Raw genomic sequence first — 23,490 nt, 5'->3', positions numbered from 1 at the left:
CAACTTAAGCATACATGATAGTGTGTAATTTAAGCTGTGACTTTGAATATTTCATACAAAGGGAAAATGGTTACAGGGAAAAAATGGCAACAGAGTCTGTCCCACAGAGCAGGGCAGGGGAGGAGACTACAGCTCCATTCATGGGTTTCTGGGAGCTGAAAAGAGCAGGAAGAAGCTTCCAGGATGTATGTGGGATGCAGAGGCCCCCTCAAGGGGACTAATAACTCTACGAAAGGTTCCATCTCTTCTTTCGTAAGCTAAAGTACCTGAGAAGGTAATGCACATATCTCGGTAGGTATCATGGTCCACATCATTCTGGACTCCATCCACCTCCTGCTCCCTGCCGCGGGCCCATCACGTATCTCCACTACCCTAATATCATGTCCCCAGGTTGTGGCTCTGACCTGATACCCCATTAGCTTTGGTGTTTGATGTTTTACTCCTGAAATTATGCCAGGGTCCATGTCCAAGTTGTAGCTACAGCTTTTCTTACTTTTATTTATTTACTTATTTAGCCCATTGTCTTCCTCCTAGGAATCCTTTTTTCTGAGTTACTTTATTGGGACAGATAAGGACATGGGCCCAATGGAGGCTGCTGGTACTCTTCTATCCAAGCCACATGGGGTATTTCCAGATTCAGCTAAGTCAAACTAACTTTAATGTGGCATTTATGAGGAAGACCCCACACACAAATAATTACAGTTGGAAACACTAGAATACTTGAGCCAAAGTATTCAACCAAAGCATAAAGAACATTTTCCCTTAAACTTACCACAAATTATTGTTAGAATATCTTTAAGTACTTGATTAAAAGTGTAATTTTTTTAAGGAAAAAAGAAAAAGTGATTTGCCATAGTTCTTTCAGTGATTTAAAGAAAAAAAAATAAAGAAAACCTCCTTGCTTACTGCCTGAGTTGTAGGTCATTATCAGAGAGTATTGTTACTAGTGTGGAAGATGACATAGAAAGTGAATACAAATGGCTGTCTCAGAGTATAAAGGCACCACACCGGAAGAGGCAGCCCTCCCCCAGCCGGAAGCTGTGCTTTCTCCGTCACCGCTGCTGAGCAGGAAGTACTCACTCTTTGGAGCATCATTATTAGATTGTTCTTTTCTTTCACGAAGTGGTCTTGTTCCCTCTGAGCCTGCTGAACAATGTGACTGGCTTGCTTTTTCAATGCAGAAATTTTTTCCTGGAAGACAAAAGTTATTGTAGAAAGATGCACATGAGGGAATCCAAGGTTTGCCAGTTTGTCCCGGGCAGGGAAGAAAAGGGTCTTCAGAACCTGAATGACACTGCCTATATTTGAGTTGACAGTGGACCACCTCGATCACTTAAGGCTAAGAAGCAGTTACTTTGACCGACCAAGCTCAATACTTCTTGACTTATAGCCAAGGCAGTTCACAGGATTTGAAAAGTTATTTGGAAAAATCCAGAATTCACTAGGAAATCTTGTTTTAGACCATCAGCTGATTTTTTTTTTAACACGCTGATGAAAAAAAAAAAGAATTTTTCCATTAAACCAGAGGAAACTTTCCCAGTCCTTCATTCTCTCCATCAATTTTATCCTTCAATTTTACCAAATTAGTACAATGTTCGAGGGTATGATTATAAATTCTAGAATAAATGCTAAATTTTGAGCTAGGCATCCAAATGCTAGGGGCTGGGTGGAGGAGTCCTTAATAATCAGAATGATTTTCTACGGGTCTGTTGCTAATGGTAACAGGCTCACAGTTAGCACTGGAGATTATTAATCAACGGAAAGAGAAAATTCCAAAATAGATTTTGCTCAGAGAATTATTCTAACTCTAGTTATTTCAACTGCCAGAGGGAGGGATTTGAAACAAACAGCTGATTGTCTATGACTTGGTTTATTATCCATAAATACCTCTATAACATTATAACAGTGACTGTAACCTGTCTCAGTTTATATAGCACAGAACATCATTTGTCATATGTGGTACAGACCAAATGTGATTAACACAAAAGGATACTCATATATAGAGACAAGAGTCCACAGCCATATGAATGACCATGATTCCTAGAACACAGTTAATAGTCAATTTTCATTCTTCACATCAAGCATCACCTCACAAATTACCTTCCTAGCCACGATGTTCCGTTGATACTCCGCCACCTCCCTCAGGAGCTGCTGAGTCAAGTTCTCCTTTTCCTCATCCAGACGGCTCTCATGCTCAAGCTGCTGGAATTCCAAGTCTTCAAAGTGTTTGCTCTCAACATCCAACAGGTCAGCATCCTTTGGAGAAAATGGAATGAAAATGAAGCACACCAGCATGGCTGTAGCCTTCCCAATATGAAGAAATAACAATCAGAAATGCTCACTCTAATGCAGATGTCTGGTTATGACACTGTGTGGGGCTAGAACAAGGTGATGGAGGTAAGCCCAGTCATGGCTGTTAGAGGGAATGGTGGGCGTATGGTGCAGAGGGCAGTTTTTTGTTTAGTATTTATTTATTGTGTGTACAGTGTTCTGCCTGCATGTGTACCTGCAGGCCAGAAGAGGGTGCCATATCTCATTACAGATGGTTGTGAGCCACCATGTGGTTGCTGGGAATTGAACTCAGGGCCTCTGGAAGAGCAGCCAGTGCTCTTAAACTCTGAGCCATCTCTCCAGCCCCGTAGAGGGTAATTTTTACTTCACCAACTGTATTCGGACTTTCTGTGTATGCCAAGTTTTTTCTTTAAAACCAGTAGATGGCTTCAAGTGGACAGTGGAGTGTATAAAGATTGCCACAAACAGTCTCTTAAGAAAATTATTGTTTTCTATAGTTTACATAAGAATTATAAAATAAATTAATAACAGATCCATATAGTTCCCAAGTTAGTCCAAAAGTATATCAGAGGATACACATACTCCAAATGTGGTAATATAATAATCCACTGGGGTATAAGGAGAAAACAGTAAGCCTTTTTATGTCTAGTATTTATTTTTGTTTTCAATTTTGTTTCTCTTATCTCTTCTCTCTTTTTTCTTTCTTTCCTTGTTTTGCCCACCCCCTCTCTCCCTGCATAGGATCTCCTTGTATGGGTCTAGCTCACCTGTAGCTCACCATCCTATCTCAACTTTCTGAGTGCTGGGATTACAGGTATGTGCTCTCCTACACAGCTGAGTTTCTTAACAATTGTTTTCTAATGTACACACAAATAAAAAAGTATATATACAAAAGTTAAAATATATAAATCTTGAGCAGCCATGCAATAAATGTTTATTATATATCATTATATTATTGACTGTATATTATAGAGGAGGGTTATATCCTCAAGAAATTTGATTGAAGGGAGCAGTCAGCAGCACCTGAACAGGAAGTCTGTTGAGAATGCAGTAGTAGCTTGGCAAGGAACATTAATAATGAAGCCTATGCCTGTATGAGGCAGGTAACATGTGGGAAGGCTCTGATTGTTCTCCTCGGCTTTGCTATGAGTACACAACTCCCTAGAAACCCACTTGGAGGGCTGGAGTGATGGCTCAGCAGTTAAGAGCACACATTGCCCTTTCAGAGGTCCTGAGTTTGGTTCCCAGCAACCACTCACAACTGCCTCTAACGCCAGCTTCAGGGGGATCTAATAGCCTCTTTTAGCATCTGAGTAAAACTGTACTCACATGCATATACCAACACAGAGATGTGGATAAACATACACATCATTTTTTTTTAAAATACATCTTTTAAAAAAAGGTATTTGGAAAGCAAGATTCTTTCTCTGAGCCTTTATGGGTCCATTACAATTGTGCACAAATCTCCTCGTTGGAAAGAGTAGACCCAAAGCTCTCAACAGGAACAGAGGGAGACCGTACTGTTGGTTTATGTCAATATAATAGAAGCTAGAGTCATCAGAGAGGAGGAACCTCAACTGAGAAAACTGCCTTCCTAAGACTGAGTTGGGGGCAGACCTGTAGGACATCTTCTTAATCAGTGATTCATGGGGGAGGGAACACCCTTGGGCTGGTGGTTCTGGATTCTATAAGAAAGCAGGCTAAGCAAGCCATGAGGAGCAAGCCAGTAAGCAGCATGCCTCCAAGACCTCTACCTCTGCATCAGCTCCTGCCTCCAGGCTCCTGCTCTGTTTGAGTTCCTGCCTTAGCTTCCTCAGTGGACTGTGACTTGGGACATGTGAATTAAATAAACCCTTTCCTCCCCTTTGGTCATGGTGTTTCATCATGGTGTTTCATCAATAGTAACCCTAACTAAGACGGAGATTCAAAAAGTTAGGCACCACTACCCCATGAATAATCTTGAAGGCAGTTAAGGAAGCTCAAAGATGATGAATATGAGTAGACAGTCTTCAACTTCTGAATGTTCTTGAAAACAGCAATATATTCACTCATTGCCTTTGTGCTGGGGTTAGGACACATTGTATAAATTATTCTTGAGTCCATTAAAAACTACTACTTTACTTTTGGAGCCACTAACAGAATTACAAATGTGGTCTATGGAGCATATTTTTTAATTATACCATAAAAATATTTGGCCAAAAGGAAGAGGCAGTTGGACAGTGTGGCTAGCCCTGCAGAGCTGAGACACTTCGGGAGCATTCCTTGTTGCTATTGTTCAATTAAATCATCAAAGAGTTTAAAGTAATGATTTGATAAACTCTGTATCGCTAACTCATCCTCCTTCTGGGTTTTGCTTGGGAATAAAGTATGATGTTTTTTATTCAAATGGAATCTTTCTGTCTCTGCAATAAATTATATTCTAGAGATGAGTCACAGAAAGGCTATTGGTTGCTATGAAATTACAGACAAAACTATACCAACAAGGTTATTATGCTGATGCACACTGGATTTAGGAAGCATAAGAGCAGGAAAAAACACAATTTGAGAAACATTTGAAGTTGGGTGTGGTAGCACATGTCTATAATCCCGGCACTCTGGAAGTTGAAGCAGAAGGATCTTGAGTTGTGAGACTCTCTCTTGGCAGGAGATGTGTGTGTGTGTGTGTGTGTGTGTGTGTGTGTGTGTGTGTGTGTGTGTACGTGTGTGTGTGTCTGTGTGTCTATGTGTCTGTGTCTGTGTGTCTGTTGGGTGTTAGGGGAAGAAAGACACTAAATTCATCTAGGCCAAATTTAAAAACTATGTAGATGTTTTAAGAAAATTTGAATACATATACTCATTGGTTTTCCAAGGGTATCTCAATATCTCAATGTCTCGACTTTGACTAACGTTTTTCAGCTTATCAGAATTGTTTAATTATAGGAATTAATTAGGGGAGAATTAAAATGTTGTATCTTGAACAAAATGTCTGCAGTCTTGAAATAATGTACCAGATGATGTATTTATTCACACGAGCACATATAATTAAGTTTTCAAGCTCTCCCAATTAAGCTTAATTTGGGGGTTAAAGGTAATTAAGATAAAAAATTTAAAGTCCCCCCTGTTAGCTTATGAATCATCTTTTAAGTGCGCATATGGCTCCCAGCATACACTATACTAGCCAGCTGCTTACTCCACATGTGGCTACTATACAACATGTGTCATTTTAACCCTGAAAGACAGCAACAGGGGTCACCCATTGATTTGTAGTGAATATTTAAACTACTGAATGAAAATAATAGCACATCAGGTAGAAAAGCGGGAAAACTCAGCTGAGCTCAGCACCGAGATCCTGTGAGTGTAACTGTCTCCTCAGGCATTTTAGTGTGCATATGAACGCTGAAAGGAAAGCTATGGGGAGGGCAAGAAAGCCTTTAAAGAGTCTAGATGGCGAGAACGTGGGAATGGAATTTGAGACAGGCATCGTTTGAGACGGGAGAACAGATACAGGCAGCTCTCAGTCAAGTACATGCATTGGTGAATGAAAAATGGAACAAAACTTTCACTCAGCGAAAGGACAGCACATGATCACCCCCTCCACTGGCTAGCAGATGGAAGGGCAAAGGAAGACACGCAACAGCTGCTTCAAGAAAATGCCGGGCCATTCTGTGTTTGTGAGATAACTTTTTTTTTTTTGAGAGTTTTAAAGGCAGACATTTACAAGCAGATGTTTAGGTTTTCATTGCCCATCAGAGGGACAGAAAGGGAACAGATGTGTTACAGCTGGATGTGGTTGTGGAGATAATCTCTCGGTGGGAGGCAAGCTGAGATGGGGCACAGGTGTGTGTAAACCTCTCTCCATATCATGCGGTGATGTCAAACAGTCCTCATGCCTTTGCGATATGGAAAGAGGCAAGCGTGTTGACTTCCGCTCTTACACAGAAAGACAAGGAGGTCCACAGAAGCTGAATGACTTTCCTTAGACTGTGGGGGAAAAATTTAGAGCCAATGATGGAAAAGGGGACTTCTAGTTATAGGTGTCGCTGAATAGAATTTTTAAAAGTCAAAAAGCCAAAATCAACAATCTAGACCAATTCTCAACCTTCCTAATGCTGTGAGCCTTTAATACAGTTCCTCATGTTGTGGTGACCCCAACCATAAAATTAGTTCATTGCTACTTCATAGCTATAATTTTGCTACTGTGATGAATCGTAATATAAATATCTGATATGCAGGATATCTGATATATGACCGCCCAAAGGGGTCACAACCCACAGATTGAGAACCACTGATCTAGAGGAATGGTTACTATAAACAGTTAGGTGTCTGCCTCATCCACTGTCACAGAAGAAACTCTCCTGGCAAATAAAAGGCACCTTCAATCTCAGCTTTCTCCTTGTCACTGATAGCAGGCCAGGACTGGCAGAGCCTCTCCAGACTAAACAGCAACCAGGAGCCACATGTCATCATCTGCACCTTTGTTCTGACCCTAAAACAGTGAGTTGGCAGCAAGATGTCACAAGTGTACAAGCCACTTGGCCACGACAGTTCAACTCGGGTTTTCAAGGCAGCACACCGCTTAAGAAAATGATTTTACATGTCCTCTTAGTTACTATTTTTTATTTCATGCAGCATGCCATCTAGTGGAACTCGTTGTCAGAAAACAGACTATTGACCTAGTTTTACGGCTCTGGGAAGTTTTGTAGTCCAAAGAGAAATGTGCTGTGACATCCCAGGAGGTTCCTAATACATGAACTTCCTGTGCGGGTGGATAGAAACATTCTGCTGGCAAAGTCAATAAACTGGTGAAGAGTTACACAGACACCAAGACTAGGCAATAGGATTCCGACGTCTCTCCGAGGTGAGCAGATGCTACCACAGGTTAAGGAAAGCGTCAGGTTTTCCCTTATGTTTGGAGAGGATGAGGAAAGAGTCTTTGTTTTTAGCTGATGGAAGCACTGTTTATATCATTTCCTTCCTTTGAGTCATGATTTTTAGGGCATAGATAGATTTATGCGTTATCCTAAAGAATCAGATAACGCAGTCATTAGTGATATTAACAAGCTCCAGTTCCAGATAGAATCTAGAAGCAAAGCTTATGAAGAACACAGATACATGAACAACAAAAGAATAAAATCCTAAGCATGGTACAGACCTAGACAAAAATCATGAACTAGATCATTAGCAATAAGTAGAATTCAAAAAAAAAAAAGAAATGAATATAAAATCCAGCTTCCCCATCTTTTGTGTGAACTGGCATAAACATAAAATACCAATCTCTTTGAAATTATTTTTATTGCAAAGTTCCCAAAGAACTGTGATACCAAGGGACAGGTAGTTTTCTTTTCTTGGCAGCTGAGTTCAGCTTTACAGAATAAAATAAGTGAAGGGGAAAGACAACATGTTAAAACATTCTTTAAATAGTATGTAAGAAATAAATGCTGTTTGTTAGGCTCTAGTTTAACTTGTTTGCAATGGATATTCTTTAATATTTGTTTGTTTGAGACAAGGCATATGGCGCCATGCCTACCTTCTTGAAATTCTTTCAACCTCTGCAATACGTGAAACCATTTTAATTGCGATTTCTCATTGCTTAGCAATGTTCCAAGAAATATCAAGCATTTTTTTGTAATAAAGGTTATAGAATTTTTTTTTCAAGAGTGCTATTGTACCTGATTTTCAACTTGCTCGTTCTTCCAAGGTACAAGTGGAGCTTGAATGAAAAGGTGCCTTCTTGTCTACTCATTTGAAATCAGAAATTGTTACTCACTTAGGACTAATTACTATTCCTATGATTCCTTGAGAGGCGCAAGGCTGCTAATGCCTACTTCCCAGGGATCACTGTGGATTTGGGCTGCTGGTTCAGAGATGACCCAGTTGTCAAGATACTCTGAAATAATATGTGGCCATGCCAGCGCTTGTGAAGTTACCCACTGATGAAGTCTCTTTCCACAAAGTAACCAGCAGGCTCCATTAAACCCTGCCAATATTAGGAATAGGAGAATGAGCTGGTAACATTCAAACTAGCAGGCGCATGCTCCAGGGCCCTTTTCAAAATCAAGACGCCTGTAGGAGAAGATGTCGAAGGCATGTCATACTCTGCATCTTTGATCCTGCTGACTGACTGCTGTCATCACGCTAATTAGTTCACTTCAATGTCTCCAAACAGCAGCAAGAAAAAAAGTCAAGAAGCAGGTGCAACCAGCGCAGGGTAATGTTTAAATAAGAGCATAAAATCAAGCTATGAAGAAAGACATTCAAGAACAAACAGTACCTGCAATGCAGTAGAGGAAGATGCCAGGTAATTTAAATGCTACACCCTTGGTGACAATTACAAGTCAGGAACCATTTCTCCTTAGTTACCAAGAAGGTCTCCAGAAACACGTTTACCTTATAAATTAGAGACAGAATTCTAACACGGAATTTTTTAACTGATTGACATCGCACCATGCACACTGTGAGCATGCACAATCCCACTTTTAAGGATCGAAAAGCAAGAACTTAGGCAAATGTATGCTCTGCGAAGCGGTAAGTCACACATAAGCAGATCTTAATAGCAAAGAAAAAAAAAGTGAACCCAACAAGCGATGTATTCCTGTGTGCTACTGACCCTCTTGAGTTGCTGCTGTAACTGCTCCCTCATGGACTCAGGACAATTGTCCAGCTGGGTCTTCTGCTCGGAGTAAAGCTCCTGAAGCCTCTCTAGCTTTTCCCTCTCAGCATCAAGCTTTTCCTTCTCCTGAAGTTCCGAAATCAGAAAACAGAAGAACGGACATTAACCTTCACACCCCAGGCAGGTGCGAGCGAACATCCCCCACTGGGAACAGACAGGCACACGCATACACTAGGAAGGAACAAACAAAGCTTGTTAGTGGTTAGGGCAAAGAGATAAAAGCAGAGAGGAAGACTCTGCCTCCTTCAGACAGTCTGCTTCACCGGGTACGGACAGCTGCCGGCCATTCTCTTTCCCTCCTTCTTGCTACCACATACGGGGTGGTGGTAGGGCAGTGGGAAGGGTGAATGCTGGTTCCTGGTCCACGAGGAATGAAAGAGATGCCAACCATATCATCTGTTATCCTGGCCAAGAGTCTTTTGTCAGAAAATTGGATAAAAGAAAGGGGCCATTTATTTACCTTGAAGTACCGTCATGATCCAAACTGCTAGAGCATTTGCTAGACTGCTTCAGGAAATGACTCCAGCCTGTTCTCGGGTCAGAAGTGCTTTAGGCACACTCCTGGAAGCCTTCTCATCGGAAATGGTTCTAGCAATGGGGAAAAGCTCTGAGATGAAGCAAGAACATCCAGCGACCACATCTAACTCAGGCACCAAGAGAGGGGAGAAATGATGGCCAGACCGATTCAAGCAGCAATGGAGGCAATCAGGCAGATTGGACACAAAGCTGAGACACTGACCCTGTAGACACAGGCTTCCTTACAATGACACCCCATACACACACACACACACACACACACACACACACACACACACACACACACGGAAGTTATGAAGAGACAGACTCCAAGAGCCCGCAGAAAAAAAGAGGAAAGAAACTATTAAATCCCTCCATGTCACACATACCAAAGTGACTCTGTGTTATAACTGGGAAGTGCTATGTGCAACAGCGGTGTGGCCCCATGGAACTCCTCTTGAATTAAACACTATTTGAAGGGAAGCTTAGGCAAGATTCCCATGCATAACTTTCAGTGTAAACAAATCCAGTGTGATTTAATCCTCTTCGGTAAGTTAAATGATTTATGCCTCTTCTAGAACAAAAGATTCTTTTAAAAAGATGAAGATTTCAAAGAGTTCTGTGACATAAATTTGTTTTATAAAAATGGCCATGATTTCCTGCACAAACACATATCTAGATTCTTCTTGTTTGTTTGTTGTTTTGAGAGATGGTTTCTCTGTGCAACAGCCGTGGCCATCCTGAAACCCACTCTGTAGACGAGACTGGCCTCGAACTCAGAGATCCACCTGCTTCTGCCTTCCGAGTGCTGGGATTAAAGGCGTGCACTATCATGCCCGGCCCTAGATTCTTGAGAGAGCTGTTATGGTTCAAATCTAAAGCTGTGTAACATTAACATCCATCTAGGTTCAGGCGAGTCTCCACTTTTTTTGAGGTGATTTTAAATCTTCAAAGGTAGTTTATGAATCTGTTTTTATTTTCCTCAAAATAATTGAACCAGGAAGTCATAAACTTGAAAAACCCTACCTCATTTATCAATCTAGGATAATTCTACAGCCACATTAACGAACTCCTCATTAACTGCAAGACAACTCCTCCGAGCTTCAGCAGTTCACTGCCTGGCTAGGAAAAAACCAGGGCACTGTTAACAGAGACGCTGTGCAAGAAGAGAAAACACACTAGTCCCTGCTAAGTTCACTCATGGGTTTCAGAATCAATATCTGCCCCTTAACATAAACAGCGATACCCAACACTTGCTGATTTCTGGCTAAGAAAACGCTGTTTATTTCCTGTGGATCAAAGACAGTCTGATTTAGACAGCAGAAGAAGTGTATCCAAAAAGAGTTCTATTTCTAAATACTGTGTCATCAGACTTGGCAACAACTCTAGTTCTAGATAGAAAAAAAAAAAAAAGACTACACCGTATAATTAAATATCAAGTGGGCAATGACCTGCAATATAAAGTTATTCTGGCAGGAAAGAGTGATATGATATTAGGATATTGGGTAAGATATAAAGAACGCCACTGCTCTCCAGCACAGGTCTCCAATCCGAAGACGCTGCTGAATCATTGCTCCATGCGCTCAGCGCCTCAAATTGTTAATAATAAACACAAATAAATAATTCATGAAGAAAAGAAAAAGTACCTCATGTTTACATAGTGTCTTCTGTCTGAGATGCTGGAAACGTTTCACAATTCCATACAAGGGCGCAGTTAGAAGAAGTATGCAAGCGGGCACCATTAGAACCTTCTGCACCTTCACAGTGTATACCAGGAATGCTCCGACCACTGCTCTGGTCCCAGAGCAAAAGCTCAGTGGGACCAAAGCCAGGGCAAAGGAAGCCAGGGAGGGGAAGGATGCAAGGAGGATTAGTGGCAGGTGGGCTCACACTGATCCCAGAGGTGACATCACTCCCCGGGAGTCAGAAAGAAATGAATATTCCTCTGTTCTATTGATAGCGCAGGAAGTTTTCAAAGGAACATTACCAAAGGCACTTAGAGCTAACACATCACCTTCCACAGGAAGGAAAAAAAAAAGTATTCCAGAATTCAGGGAGTCTTGCTTTTCACAGGTAAATTATTAAAATGGAGGGATATTCCCTTTACCAGGTTTATGAGAGTAAATACCCCTATTTTAAAGACAATAGACATGGTGGTATTTTCCAAACACCAAAGTAGAAATAAGTATAATGTTTTTTTTTAAAGGTTTGTTCTTCTTTTAAGACTTAAGTCAATTTTAAAGAAATAAATGACTGAAATATAACAAGTTTTGCTATGTTGAAAAATAAGGCTATGTAAAGACAGGCTCTTCTCCAGCAAAAAACCCTGTTTACAAGGAGACACTTAAAAATCCAAGAGCAGAATCATGTGACCTCAGAGGTTGGCTGCTCCTTTAGGGACCTTTCTCTGTTCTGGGTTGGCCTTGTTCTGGCTGTACATGGGCAAAATTCAGCTGGGTCAATGCCCATTATGAGGTCCTGCCTGGTTTGAACATTTAAGAGAGCTCTTCTAAAGTTTCCTTCTCATACAAAGTCAATGGTAAGTTATTCACAGGTACATTGAAGTAGAAATCAGTGTACACATGTTAGCGTGTGCAGTGGCCCCTCAGTACCTTCACGAGGTTGCTTCTGGGACTACCAAGGTTAATGAAGTCCAGGCATGCTCAAACCTTTTATCAAATGGTGCAGCGTTTGCATGTAACCCACTCTGCTCCTCCTGCATAGCTTAAATCACCTCTAGATTACTTACTATGTTTAACACAATGGAAATGATGTGCAAACAGCTGTTGTCCAGAATTGGGCAAGGAACAATGATAGGGATATCTACATGCGTTTCGTACAGACATTTGTTGTTGTTTTTAATACCACCGACTCTTGATTAGTTGAACCTGTGGCTGTGGAATGTAAGGATGCAGACAGCTGGCTGTCTTTGTTTGTGCAGACGATTTGTTCATTCACTCACTAAAGATTAAACGAGAACTGGAGATAGACAAAGAAGGGTTGTTCATTCTCCTTGCATTGCAAAAATGCTTTTAGTCCTCCGGTCCACTGCCCTGGTTACTTACTCACTGGAACAGCGCAGCAAGAATTTACGGATCCTATTTCCAAACCTTGACTCAGTCACAAACAGAGAGATATAAGACAGACTAAGAAACGTTCATAAAAATTCTCTCTGTTTTTTTCCATGTTGTCAGATTGAGAATGTCTGGGACTAGGAGAGGCAAAGGCATTTACAGTTTCATTTTTCTAATGACAAAAGCCAGCAATTTAAAATCAACCAAATATTGTTCCTATGGGCTGGGGAAATAACTCAAGTTAGAGACTCCAAGTGTGAGTGTCCAGAGCCCGTGTGGAGCTGACATGGCAGGATGTGTCTGTAATGCCAACACTCCTCCAGTGAGTTGGGAGGTAGAGAGAGGAGGCTCTTCGGTATTAAATTAAAGAATTCAAGTCCACCTTTGTCATTTTCAGATGCTTTAGTTCAGACCACAGCACACAGTAGGCACTTAGGCCACATTGATAGGTGGAGCTCTGGCTCAGGTTTGGAACATCTATGATGCCCACACCATGCGTCAAGGGGAAGGCCTTTCATAGCTTTCTTCAAGCACCCTGAGCAACCTTTTCCTTGTAGTTTCTAAAAACCTGTATAAGCTTGGGAGGTGAGCATCCTGATAGACTCACAGATCAGCCAACAAAGAAGCCAATGTTTCAAACCTGCAATCACTTACTTGATATTAATTTACACAGCTACCAAGTAGTCTGTATATAAAAACAGGGAAATCTGAACAGAGGACTTCTGTAATCAAGAAACACTAGGGAAAAAAAAAAAAAAGTCCTATCGGGAATCCAGTTGGTTTAATCCTCAAATCCCATGATCTAATTCCACTTCCTCTAGCCAGGGAGCTGACTTTGAAATGTAAGAAAGAGGCCCTGGAAAGGCCAGCTCCTCCTAACCCTAACTGTGACCTGGCAAATGTGCTACCCTCCCGGTATTAACACCTGCAAGGAATGTGAGCCAGGCTGCTGCCTTCCCCTGGGGCTCTGAAGGAAGGACAGGGAGGAAGTAGCAGGTACTTTGGCAAGATGATAATGAGAAATAAAATGTAGCCACTTCACATGCAGTGACATTTGCTTATTGTAGAACAGCTAGGACATCAGAGATTTTCAGTTTTCATCCTGGATTTATGTCATGGTGACAGTGACCTATGCCTCAGCTCACTGTTCACTGTGTGTAGATGAGGATGGCCACAGTCCCACAACATAGATACAAATATATGAGGCAACAAAAGATTCATCTTCAAAGGCAAGAATAGCTTGAGTTTTATGATTACCATCTGGGCAATGGAAAGACTTTAACCAAAAGTAAGGAAGTGGGCCTTTCCTTTGAACATCATGTTTGATTTTTCAGCCCAAGTGACTATTGTACTTCTTATAAGCTAAGATAATCTCAAAAGAGAGGAAGCTGAGAAGCTATTTTTAATACAGTCAAAAATAGACAAAGATAAAAGACAACACATACAAAAAAGATGCGCGTGTCCACACTTTCTCCCAAATCAAGCTTTGCTCTTGAAGTAGGGAGGGAATAGAGGGAAAACAGGAGAATTCTCAGCCTTTCCAAACCCAGCCTGGGTGTCCAGGGGCCTGGTGTCCAGGGGCCTGGGTGTGCAGGGGCCTGGGTGTACAGGGGCCTGGTGTACAGGGGCCTGGGTGTACGTGGTGTGCAGCCTCCCCACCTTGTCGTCAAGGTAAACATCCTCCTCTCCTCTCTTTGCTTAATGAGATGCAAAAAAGGGATGATGTTCTCTTTGCTTAGTGCCTTACTGAATCAACATCCCCTCTGAGTTCATGCTGAAGTCAGGAACTCATATTTATTCAGGGTTTATCCATGTTTACAGTGGCTATATGTGTGATATGGTTACTATCCCAGAATAGCAACAGGCAGAGGAGGGAGCCTTTATCTCAAGAGTCACATGGAAACAAACCGACCATGGTTCCCCTAAGAGGAGTGAAGAACTAGACCAGGAACCAAGAGAAAAATGTTCAGTAATGGATATATATATACATATATATATACATATATATATATACATATATATCTTATCCATATTTTATCATGTATGTATAATTACTTACAATTTTATGTGGTAACATATAATTATCATATATAATATGTACAATTTTAAGTAAGTAAAATAAAATAATAGTCCCCAAACCAGGTAAACTAAAGAAAATGAAAGACCAGTCTCAAGCGCCAAGGAAACACTGTCAGTGATTTCATATCAAGATCTGAATTCTGTTATGATATTAGGCACTTTTCCTGTGCATCTAGGCCTTCCTTGTCTGCAAGAAACTAGGGCAGGTAGCTGGAAAGACGACTGCAGTTATGAGCACTGGCTTCTGTTCCAGAGGACCAGGGTTCAATACCTAGTGCCCACACAATGGCTCCATACCATCTATATAAAACTCCGGTTCTAGGGGGATCTGATGTCCTCTTCTGGACTCCTTGGAAACTGCACACACGGGGCACAGACAGACATTCGGGCAGAATGTGCATACATGTGAAATAAATAAAAATCAAGAAGAAGAAGAAGAAGAAGAGGAGGAGGAGGAGGAGGAGGAGGAGGAGGAGGAGGAGGAGCAGGATTACAGGATGTGCTGGGAGCATCTGAATCAGAGCTTGCCCACTGGGGATATCTTCAGGTTTTACTATCCTCATTCCCCGCTTTATGTCTGAGCAAAGCAACAGGTGTGTGGAAAGGGAAACCTAATCCCAAAGGGCAAAGGCCATTTCCTCCTGCTGTCTTACACCCTGGCTTGACTGGCAGTGTGATTACAGGCCTCTGGCATGTGCACTCGGGCAGCCTGTCCCAGCTGTCCTGACACTTGGCTGCACACAGCTCTCTGGCAGGTGTTTGGCTCCCTTTCCTTTTGTGATGCCCAGCCTGGACTGGCTGTTAGCAGGGGAGTCCAAGGACAATATTCCCCAAGCACACTGGGCAGGGTTTTGGAAGCTACTACAAGCTGGATAAACAGTGGTAACAGTGCTTCCCTTGTCTCATTGGCTAGAGAGGGAAATACATATCTAAGAATCCCCCAAAATGAAAATAATAAAGTGCAATGACAAAAGGATTGAAAGAGCAATAGAGAGACGAGCTCCCGACTAGAAAACACTGGGAACCCTTTCTGGAAAACTAATAGTAAAGCTGTGCCCCTGGAGACAGAAACAAGGTGCGGCCTATGACAAGGGAGGTCCAGGTGGGGAAGCAGCGGCTGAGAACGGCCTGGGTGGGGAGGAGGTGAGGCAGGAGGAGGTGGTGCAGGAGGAGGTGATGCAGGAGGAGGTGAGGCGGAGGAGGTGAGGCAGAGGAGGTGAGGCAGGAGGAGGTGAGGCAGAGGAGGTGAGGCAGGAGGAGGTGAGGCAGAGGAGGTGAGGCAGGAGGAGGTGAGGCAGAGGAGGTGAGGCAGAGGAGGTGAGGCAGGAGGAGGTGAGGCAGAGGAGGTGAGGCAGGAGGAGGTGAGGCAGGAGTAGGTGAGGCAGGAGTAGGTGAGGCAGGAGGAGGTGAGGCAGAGGAGGTGAGGCAGAGGAGGTGAGGCAGAGGAGGTGATGCAGGAGGAGGTGAGGCAGAGGAGGTGATGCAGGAGGAGGTGAGGCAGAGGAGGTGAGGCAGGAGGAGGTGAGGTAGGAGGAGGCGAGGCAGAGGAAGGGAGGCAGGAGGAGGTGAGGCAGGAGGAGGTGAGGCAGAGGAGGTGAGGCAGGAGGAGGTGAGGCAGGAGGAGGTGAGGCAGAGGAGGTGAGGCAGAGGAGATCTCAGCACAAACATTGAGAAAGCCACAGTGAGAGGGGTGTCAGCGTGGGGAGGACGGTGACGGTTCGCAGGAAAATTTAGATGTGTATAACTTTCCCCACGCTACATCTCAGTGCAACTTGAATTAGATTTAAAAGATTCCTATGATCTAATTTCTGTTTTTTTTTTTTTTTTTTTTTTTTTAAAGAATTATCATGGCTGATATGAAGGGAATGGACTGAAGAGGCAAAAGCCCAAAAATGAAAAGAAGGGATTTTGATGAATTCGAAGAGAATGCTGTCAAGGGAGATGTAGAGCGTTAAAAAACGCGGTGGTCATGGATTAGGTTATGGTGAAGGGTGTGTTAAAATCAGCATCCAGGTTCCCGCTGGAGCCGTCAACTGGGTAGAGCTGAACGTTCTTAGATTCAGAAAACTGGAGGATGTGAGGGGAGGGGCGGAAGCAGACGTGGCCCACAAGGAGTAGGAGATCAAGAGTTCCATTGTGGGTATGTTCAGTTGAAAACAGCTATGAAATATCTGTGGGGAGATGTCAGGTGGGCTACGCAAGTTCAGACCAGAGTTGTTGGCTAGACGTGTGCATGCGAGTCACCATCATACCAGGTTGTTAGAAGCCATGGCTTTATAAGAAATACCAAGATAGGGCTGGAGAGATGGCTCAGAGGTTAAGAGCACTGCTTGTTCTACCAAAGGTCCTGAGTTCAATTCCCAGCAACCACATGGTGGCTCACAACCATCTGTAATGAGATCTGGTACCCCGTTCTGGCCTGCAGGCACACATGCAGACAGAACACTGTATACATAATAAATAAATAAATCTTAAAAAGAAAGAAAGAAAGAAAGAAAGAAAGAAAGAAAGAAAGAAAGAAAGAAAGAAAGAAAGAAAGAAAGAAAGAAAGAAAGAAAGAAAGACCAGGATAAAAGAACTGAGCTCAGGTCATAGATGAATACTGCAGAGATCAGAGTAAGAGAAAGGGAGCTGAGGAGATATCTCAGTCAATATAGTGCTTGCCATGAACACAGAAGGATCCCCTAAACCCACATTAAAAAATATCCATGTGTGGTGGCACACTGGGAAGGCAGGGACAGGTGATCTTTGGGGCTCCTTGGCCAGCCTGTTTAGCTTGAGCTTAATTGATGACTTACAGGCCAGTGAGAGACCCTGCCTCAAAAAAGCAAGGTGGGAACCAGGGTGATGGCTCCACAGGCAAGGGCACTGGCTGTTAAGTCAGATGACCTGACTTTGATGCCCATGAGCCACATGGTGGAAGACAAGCACCAACTCCTATAAGTTGTTCTCTGACCTCCACACACACGCCATAGAGCGTGCACAAACAGAATAATTTTTAAAGGACAAGGCAGATGGCCCCTGAAGAACAACACCTGAGGTTGACCTCTGGGCTTCACATGAGCCTGTACACATACATTGGTGCAAGAAAAAGAACACCAGGAGAGGATGACCTACAGAGCAAAGTGGGAGAAGGCAGGAGGAAAAAAAAGCCATAAGAAAAAATTGTCCACTGTATCGAATGCCACTCAGGAGCCTGACCACAAGAGTCTGAAAAGCACAGAGTGAGCTGGACAGTGCTGAAGGCTTAGGAGTCTTAAAAGGAGAAATTTGATGGAGCAGTAGAGACCAAGCCAACTGGAATGGGAAGGATGCTGAATCGGCAAATGAAGAAGAGACACAGTGTCTGCTGGTCAAATTGTTTGAGAAGTTTAGGATGCAGAGGGAAGGTATCTATTTCAACTGATGATGCTCTAAGGTAATAATAGTAGTATGCTAACAGTACAGGTGTGGTAAACTGGCAAGGTTGGTGCAGAAATGCTGAAGTCTTGAGAGGTAGGATGGGACAGCCGAACATAGAGGCCAGAAACTCCCGTGTCAGAAAATGCTAGAACAAGTTTCTTTATGATAGAGGGCAATTCTGTCAAGCAGTCAGTGGTAAGTCGCTCTCTCTTTGGCTGTTTAGAATATGTAGTGACACCATCTGGCCCAGCCTTTGTTTCTGATCCCTTGCCCCCTCCCCCCCCCGCCCCCTCCAGTCCTCTTTGGGAGCCCCTTACCCAAAGCCTGTTTCTGACGTTTTTCACACCATGTGCTGAGAGACAATAACTCCACCTGCCAAGACCCACTAATCCCCTCACAGCTGCAGGATCTGGTCCATACCCTGAACTCTGCTTCTCGAATAGCTGGTCAGGAGGGACGGAGGGACTGAGCTGGCTTCTGGGCTTGTTTCTGCCAATGCTGTAGGATTTTTCTCTCTCCCTTAGGGTCTTGACCACAGCACAGCTTTCCCTGGGAAGTCAGACCCAGCATTAGCCCAATTTGCTTCACTTTTGTGAATTTGATGCTAATGACCGGAAGGCACTCGGCGCGGAGACAGCGCTATAGGGCGAGCTGTGCAAAGATAAACAGTTACACTGGTGGGAGTGGCCGAGAGTTCACAGGGAACGCAATGCCCTGTGCTTAAGCCCCACGAGATTTCCATCATGGCACAAACTGCAGTATGATCACTACAGCATAATTCTATTTAGTTAGTATTTTTGAATGGTAAAATATTAACTATACCAAAACAAGACGTCTGATACCACCAACAAAAGTTTCTGCATATCTCAATGCAAAGTCTTTGAATAAGAGGATAAGCCATGAACTGAGACTGCCTATATTTCAGTGTGTGTGTGTGTGTGTGTGTGTGTGTGTGTGTGTGTGTGTTGGGGGGGGCGTGTATTCACACACCATGGCACACATGTGAGAGTCAGAGGACATCGGCTGCTAGTCATTTTCTTTTACTTCGAAGTAGGGTCTCTCTTGTTTTGCCACTGTGTTGCAAATTCCAGGCAAGCTGGCCTGAGAGCTTCTTAGGGATTCTCCTGTCTCCACTTCCCACCTTGCTGGAGGAATTAGACACATCCTGGGATTACAGACTCATGTCTCCATGTCTGGCTTTCCATTTGGGTTCAAAAGGCCCTCACTCAGGCTGTCAAGCTTCCACAGCAAGGGCCTTTACCTTCTGAGTCGTCCACCTCCCAGCCCCCTACTTCAGGTTTATTCAGTTAACTCTTTGACTTGACTACGAGCTAAAGAAAAACATGCCCACTATCCAAATATGTTCCTGGAAATTTGAAAGTTGTAGAAGGAGCTTACACCAAGTCTGAGATGAAAAGGCTATGCAGTTTAATTCTGACATTTAGAAAATCAAGTGGAATGTGTATACCAGCTTCCATTTCTCACAAAGTAGTTCCAAGCTCAGCCTTTGGCAATGAGATCCAATGCCCTTATTTACAGGTCTCAACCAGATAGGAGCCTTAAAAGGAAGTCACATGCAGTAGAAATTCCTTCCACACATGAACAGGAGAACTTACTCAAATTGAAACTGGTTTTTTTTTTCCCCCCTTTTTCTTTGCTTAATAGAGAACACAACAGGCAGGAAAGACTGTGTTAAATCTTGTTTGCTTCTTGCTAACCCAATTTGGAATTTTATTTTTAATTTTAGGCTTAGTCCAGCTGTTACTGAATCATAATGGAAGAGGAATGCATACTATTTCCAAGAGGGGGGAAAGTTCCTCACTAACCGACTAGCACTTTTCATTCTAAGTTCTGCAAATTACTTTCCACAGTTTCCCTAGTGGCTGTCAACTAACACACAAGCTGTGGCCTGAAACACATGAGCAAGACCTGAGCACGGCGTCACTTGTGGCCTGTAGATCACTTGGCAGTGTGTGGGGGCCGCTCCTGAAGACAGCAACACCTTTATTTAAGGAGCAGCGCACTTGCATTGGTGACAATGGCAAGGCTGGGCACTGGAGATGAATGGGGACCATTCATCTTCTCAATGAACAGGAAAGTAAGCAGAAATGAAGCAGCTCCGTTTGACTATGCCCAAGCCAACTCATGACAAGCATGCTCAGTAAAATAAAGTAATAAAAAAAAATAAATTCAGACTAACAAATGAAAAACAGTAGAGTCAGAAAAGGAGAGAGGCTGATGGGGAAAAGGAACTTACTCATGAAGCCGGACCAGGCTGCCATGAGATACGAAGGTTTCTCAGCATCTACAGTCTGTTACCTGGCAGGACTTTGTGACAACAGAGGACCTTAGAACTTCTAAGGCGCCACATTATTCAGCCCAAATCGTGTCATTCCACTTCACATTTCCATTCCAGGAGTTGGGACACCCGCCTTCCCCATAAAAAGCACATTCTACTGCAGCCCGTTTACCTTGGTCTTTTCGCCTACGATGTTCTTTTCTAGTTCTGTGATTTTCCGGTTTAGATGATCCAGAATCTCCTTCTCCTTCATGAGCTCAGCTGTCTCGGATTTCTGCTCTCCATCCAAAAGAGCGCATTCCATATCCAACTAAGGACATAAAAGAAAGCTCAGGAACATTTCACCTTCAGGGACGACTGCCCACTGCTGAGGTGCAGGCTTTAACAAGATTCTCATCAACCTTACTGACCAGCCAGATTGTGGGGTTCAGGATGCCTGTCTAAGGAAGCCAGTGGGGAGGGGAGCCCACTATGTAGTGGCTTGAAAAGCTAATTACCTGACCACTTCACTTTTCTATGGCAACTTCTCTTCTGGGCTATTTTGCCTATTTACTTGGGCTTTAGCTCAAGAATTATCTACCTTGAGTCCAACCAGCTCTTGCTTGTCCCTGGAGTCTGAGGGGTGAACATTATCCCGGCCCCAGAAGAGAGGCCCACATTCCTGGAGGATTCCGGGGGTGGGGGTACAGGACACGACAGGTGAGGAGTCCCCTCACTGTACTCTCACGACTATTGGCACCATCTGTGAGTGCTGACATGCAGACTCCACCTCCCAGCCCTGGCAGAATTCTGTGTTTTCTGCCACTCCATACGACGGTAAAATTAAAACTGCCACTACCTTCTGCTTCTATTAAACAAGCGAGTCTACCTCCTGTTCTGCAAATCTATAGAAAGCTGGCTTTCTGTTTAATTCATATGTGAATCCCCTTATAGTACCTACATGATACCAACGCATAGTAAGAATGCTCAGAAAAGGTTAGATGGAATTCAATTTGAATTCTTCATAAACAGAGATTAATTTAGCAATTGATCCTGCAATCAAAAAGCACATATCGTACTAATCAAAAAAGTTTGGTCAGATACAAAGTACATCAAAGCTGGCTTAATATGTTTATGTCTATGTCATCAGATTATACACCCCTCCCCCCACCCCACCCCACCCCACCCACAGAATGTGAGGCAGGGCACTTCTACAAATGATTCCCACTGAACAAATGTTTGCTCATGTTGACCTCTATGAATTCACCTGTCAGGGCTGGTCCACAATGAGCAGAAATATCTAAGCTGATGGGGGGCGGGGGGGGGGTGGCGCACACCTTTAATCCCAGCACTGGGGAGGCAGACGCAGGCAGATCTCTGAGTTCAAGGCCAGCCTGGGCTATAGAGTGAGTTCCAGGAAAGGCCCCAAAACTACACAGAAAAACCCTGTCTCAACAACGGGAGAGAGAGAGAGAGAGAGAGAGAGAGAGAGAAGGGAGAGAGCAGACAGTGAGCTCCTAGCTTATACCTCTCTGGAAGATTCATCCATTTGGTCATTTATATCTTTGACTTTCTGTTCAAGCTCCTCAAGGTTGTTCAGAATCACCATCCGGGCATCTTCCATTGCAGCCAACTCCCGAGTCCTCTGTTCCTCACCTATATCCTCCGGGGTCTGGGGTCAAGCAAAACAAATAGGAGTTATTCACACTTCAGTTCTAGAATTTCCCTGTTAGTTTTCTAAAGCAGCTGCAAGGTGAGTGTTGGTGTCTCTCCACATGGGTATGCCTGGGAGGGCCAGCCTGAGCTACATGAGACCTTTTCTCAACCAAACACAGTAAGTCAATGAAAAAGCATTTTAAAGTTCCATTGAACCATGATGCATTTTCTCATAAAGACTACACTGCTCTACTCAATTACATACCTAGACGAGAGCCAACACACCAACTTCCACTTGCAAATTCACATCCTTTTCCAGCTCAAAGAACTACAAGGCTATCCAGATGAGGACGTGGCAGGAGGCAGAGATGAAGTGGCTCCTCCAAGTGTTACAAAGTTCAACACACACACAGCAGGGAACCAGAAACAAGGCTGGACCTTTGACACCTTCCTGCGGGGGATCTCTCAGCATGTTGCTATGTTGCTAGCTTCCTTACAAGTTCCGTCTGTAGAAGCCTTCTAAATCTGTAGCCACACTGCTAGGTTTTGCTATCAGGGTTGCCTCCGAACGAGTATTTATACTTTCTTATTCGCTTCTAATACTAGGTGGACATCAGTTTTGACGTGACCATGCCACAGAGTGTCAAACGGCATATTTGATGCTGCTAGGGGATGGCTCATGTGTTGTGTTAGCTCACTCCTCACTAACCTTGTCTTACAGACCATCTTCTTACATGGTTAATATATCAACGGGACTGAAAATAGGACCCTGGTCACCATTCATGTCCTGGAAGAATCCAAGTTTCACGGAAAGTGACGAGACTCCCCAGCACATGCAGTGACAGCGCATTCTCATAGTCTCACCCATTTATTGGTAAATTTCGGGGGAAGAAAGGAATGCTGTGGATGGTGTACAAAGCCCAACATGTCCATTGCTTAAAAAGAAAACAGACGACATCAAAATTGCCTCTTCTCCCCAGGAGTTTGGATTAGCTATCTTGAGTATCACTGGGGGAAGATTAAAAACTTACTCTATAAAGAGAGATGCCAGGGTTGTTACATAGCATGATTTAATTTTTACATCTCTTAGAATAAAGTGATTTTTGGATGAGTAAGTTGGTGACCAGATATTCCACAACTTCAAAATGAAAACAGCAGCCCCATTAAGTACATTCTTGAGGATTCTTCCTTAATACTCAAAAAGATCATTCACAGGACATGGTAGTAAATACTTACAATCCCAGGACGCAGAACCCGTGGCAGAAGGACTACCCATGATTCATCACCAGCCTGATCTACATAGCAAGGCTGAGGCCAGTCAGGGTTACATAGGCAGACCAGGTCTCAGAAAACCAACCACCATCCATCCATCCATCCAAACAAACAAACAAACAAACAAACATCACAGTAATTAGAGTACCCAAACAATCATTGCACCACACTGGGTTCATTTAATTTGCTTTCTAATCCTGATATAACTTTAAGAAATGTCTACCATGTCATATTCTACATTATTCATCTGTATTCTTCATTTCTTTACCCTA

At 43.2% G+C, this 23,490-nt stretch overlaps 1 protein-coding gene across 6 annotated transcripts in view; it reads right to left on the bottom strand.

Moving 5' to 3' along the window:
- Window positions 1–23,490, bottom strand: part of Phldb2 (pleckstrin homology like domain family B member 2) — a 235,332-nt gene that overhangs the window by 34,113 nt on the left and 177,729 nt on the right. For 5 of the 6 annotated variants that reach the window (XM_037209732.1, XM_037209733.1, XM_037209734.1 and 2 more), the window contains 5 exons: window positions 21,819–21,962; window positions 20,484–20,621; window positions 8,879–9,007; window positions 2,101–2,256; window positions 1,081–1,191 (listed from right to left, as the gene is read on the bottom strand). In XM_037209732.1, coding sequence (XP_037065627.1) covers window positions 1,081–1,191; window positions 2,101–2,256; window positions 8,879–9,007; window positions 20,484–20,621; window positions 21,819–21,962 — 678 coding nt within the window. The remainder of the gene's footprint in view (window positions 1–1,080; window positions 1,192–2,100; window positions 2,257–8,878; window positions 9,008–20,483; window positions 20,622–21,818; window positions 21,963–23,490) is intronic. The other variant, XM_037209735.1, reaches the window with a different exon arrangement.

Source organism: Peromyscus leucopus, chromosome 12 (genome assembly GCF_004664715.2).
Source record: "Peromyscus leucopus breed LL Stock chromosome 12, UCI_PerLeu_2.1, whole genome shotgun sequence".
In the NCBI taxonomy this organism is placed as follows: Eukaryota; Metazoa; Chordata; class Mammalia; order Rodentia; family Cricetidae; genus Peromyscus; species Peromyscus leucopus.
This window is presented reverse-complemented; position numbering and strand designations above follow the sequence as displayed.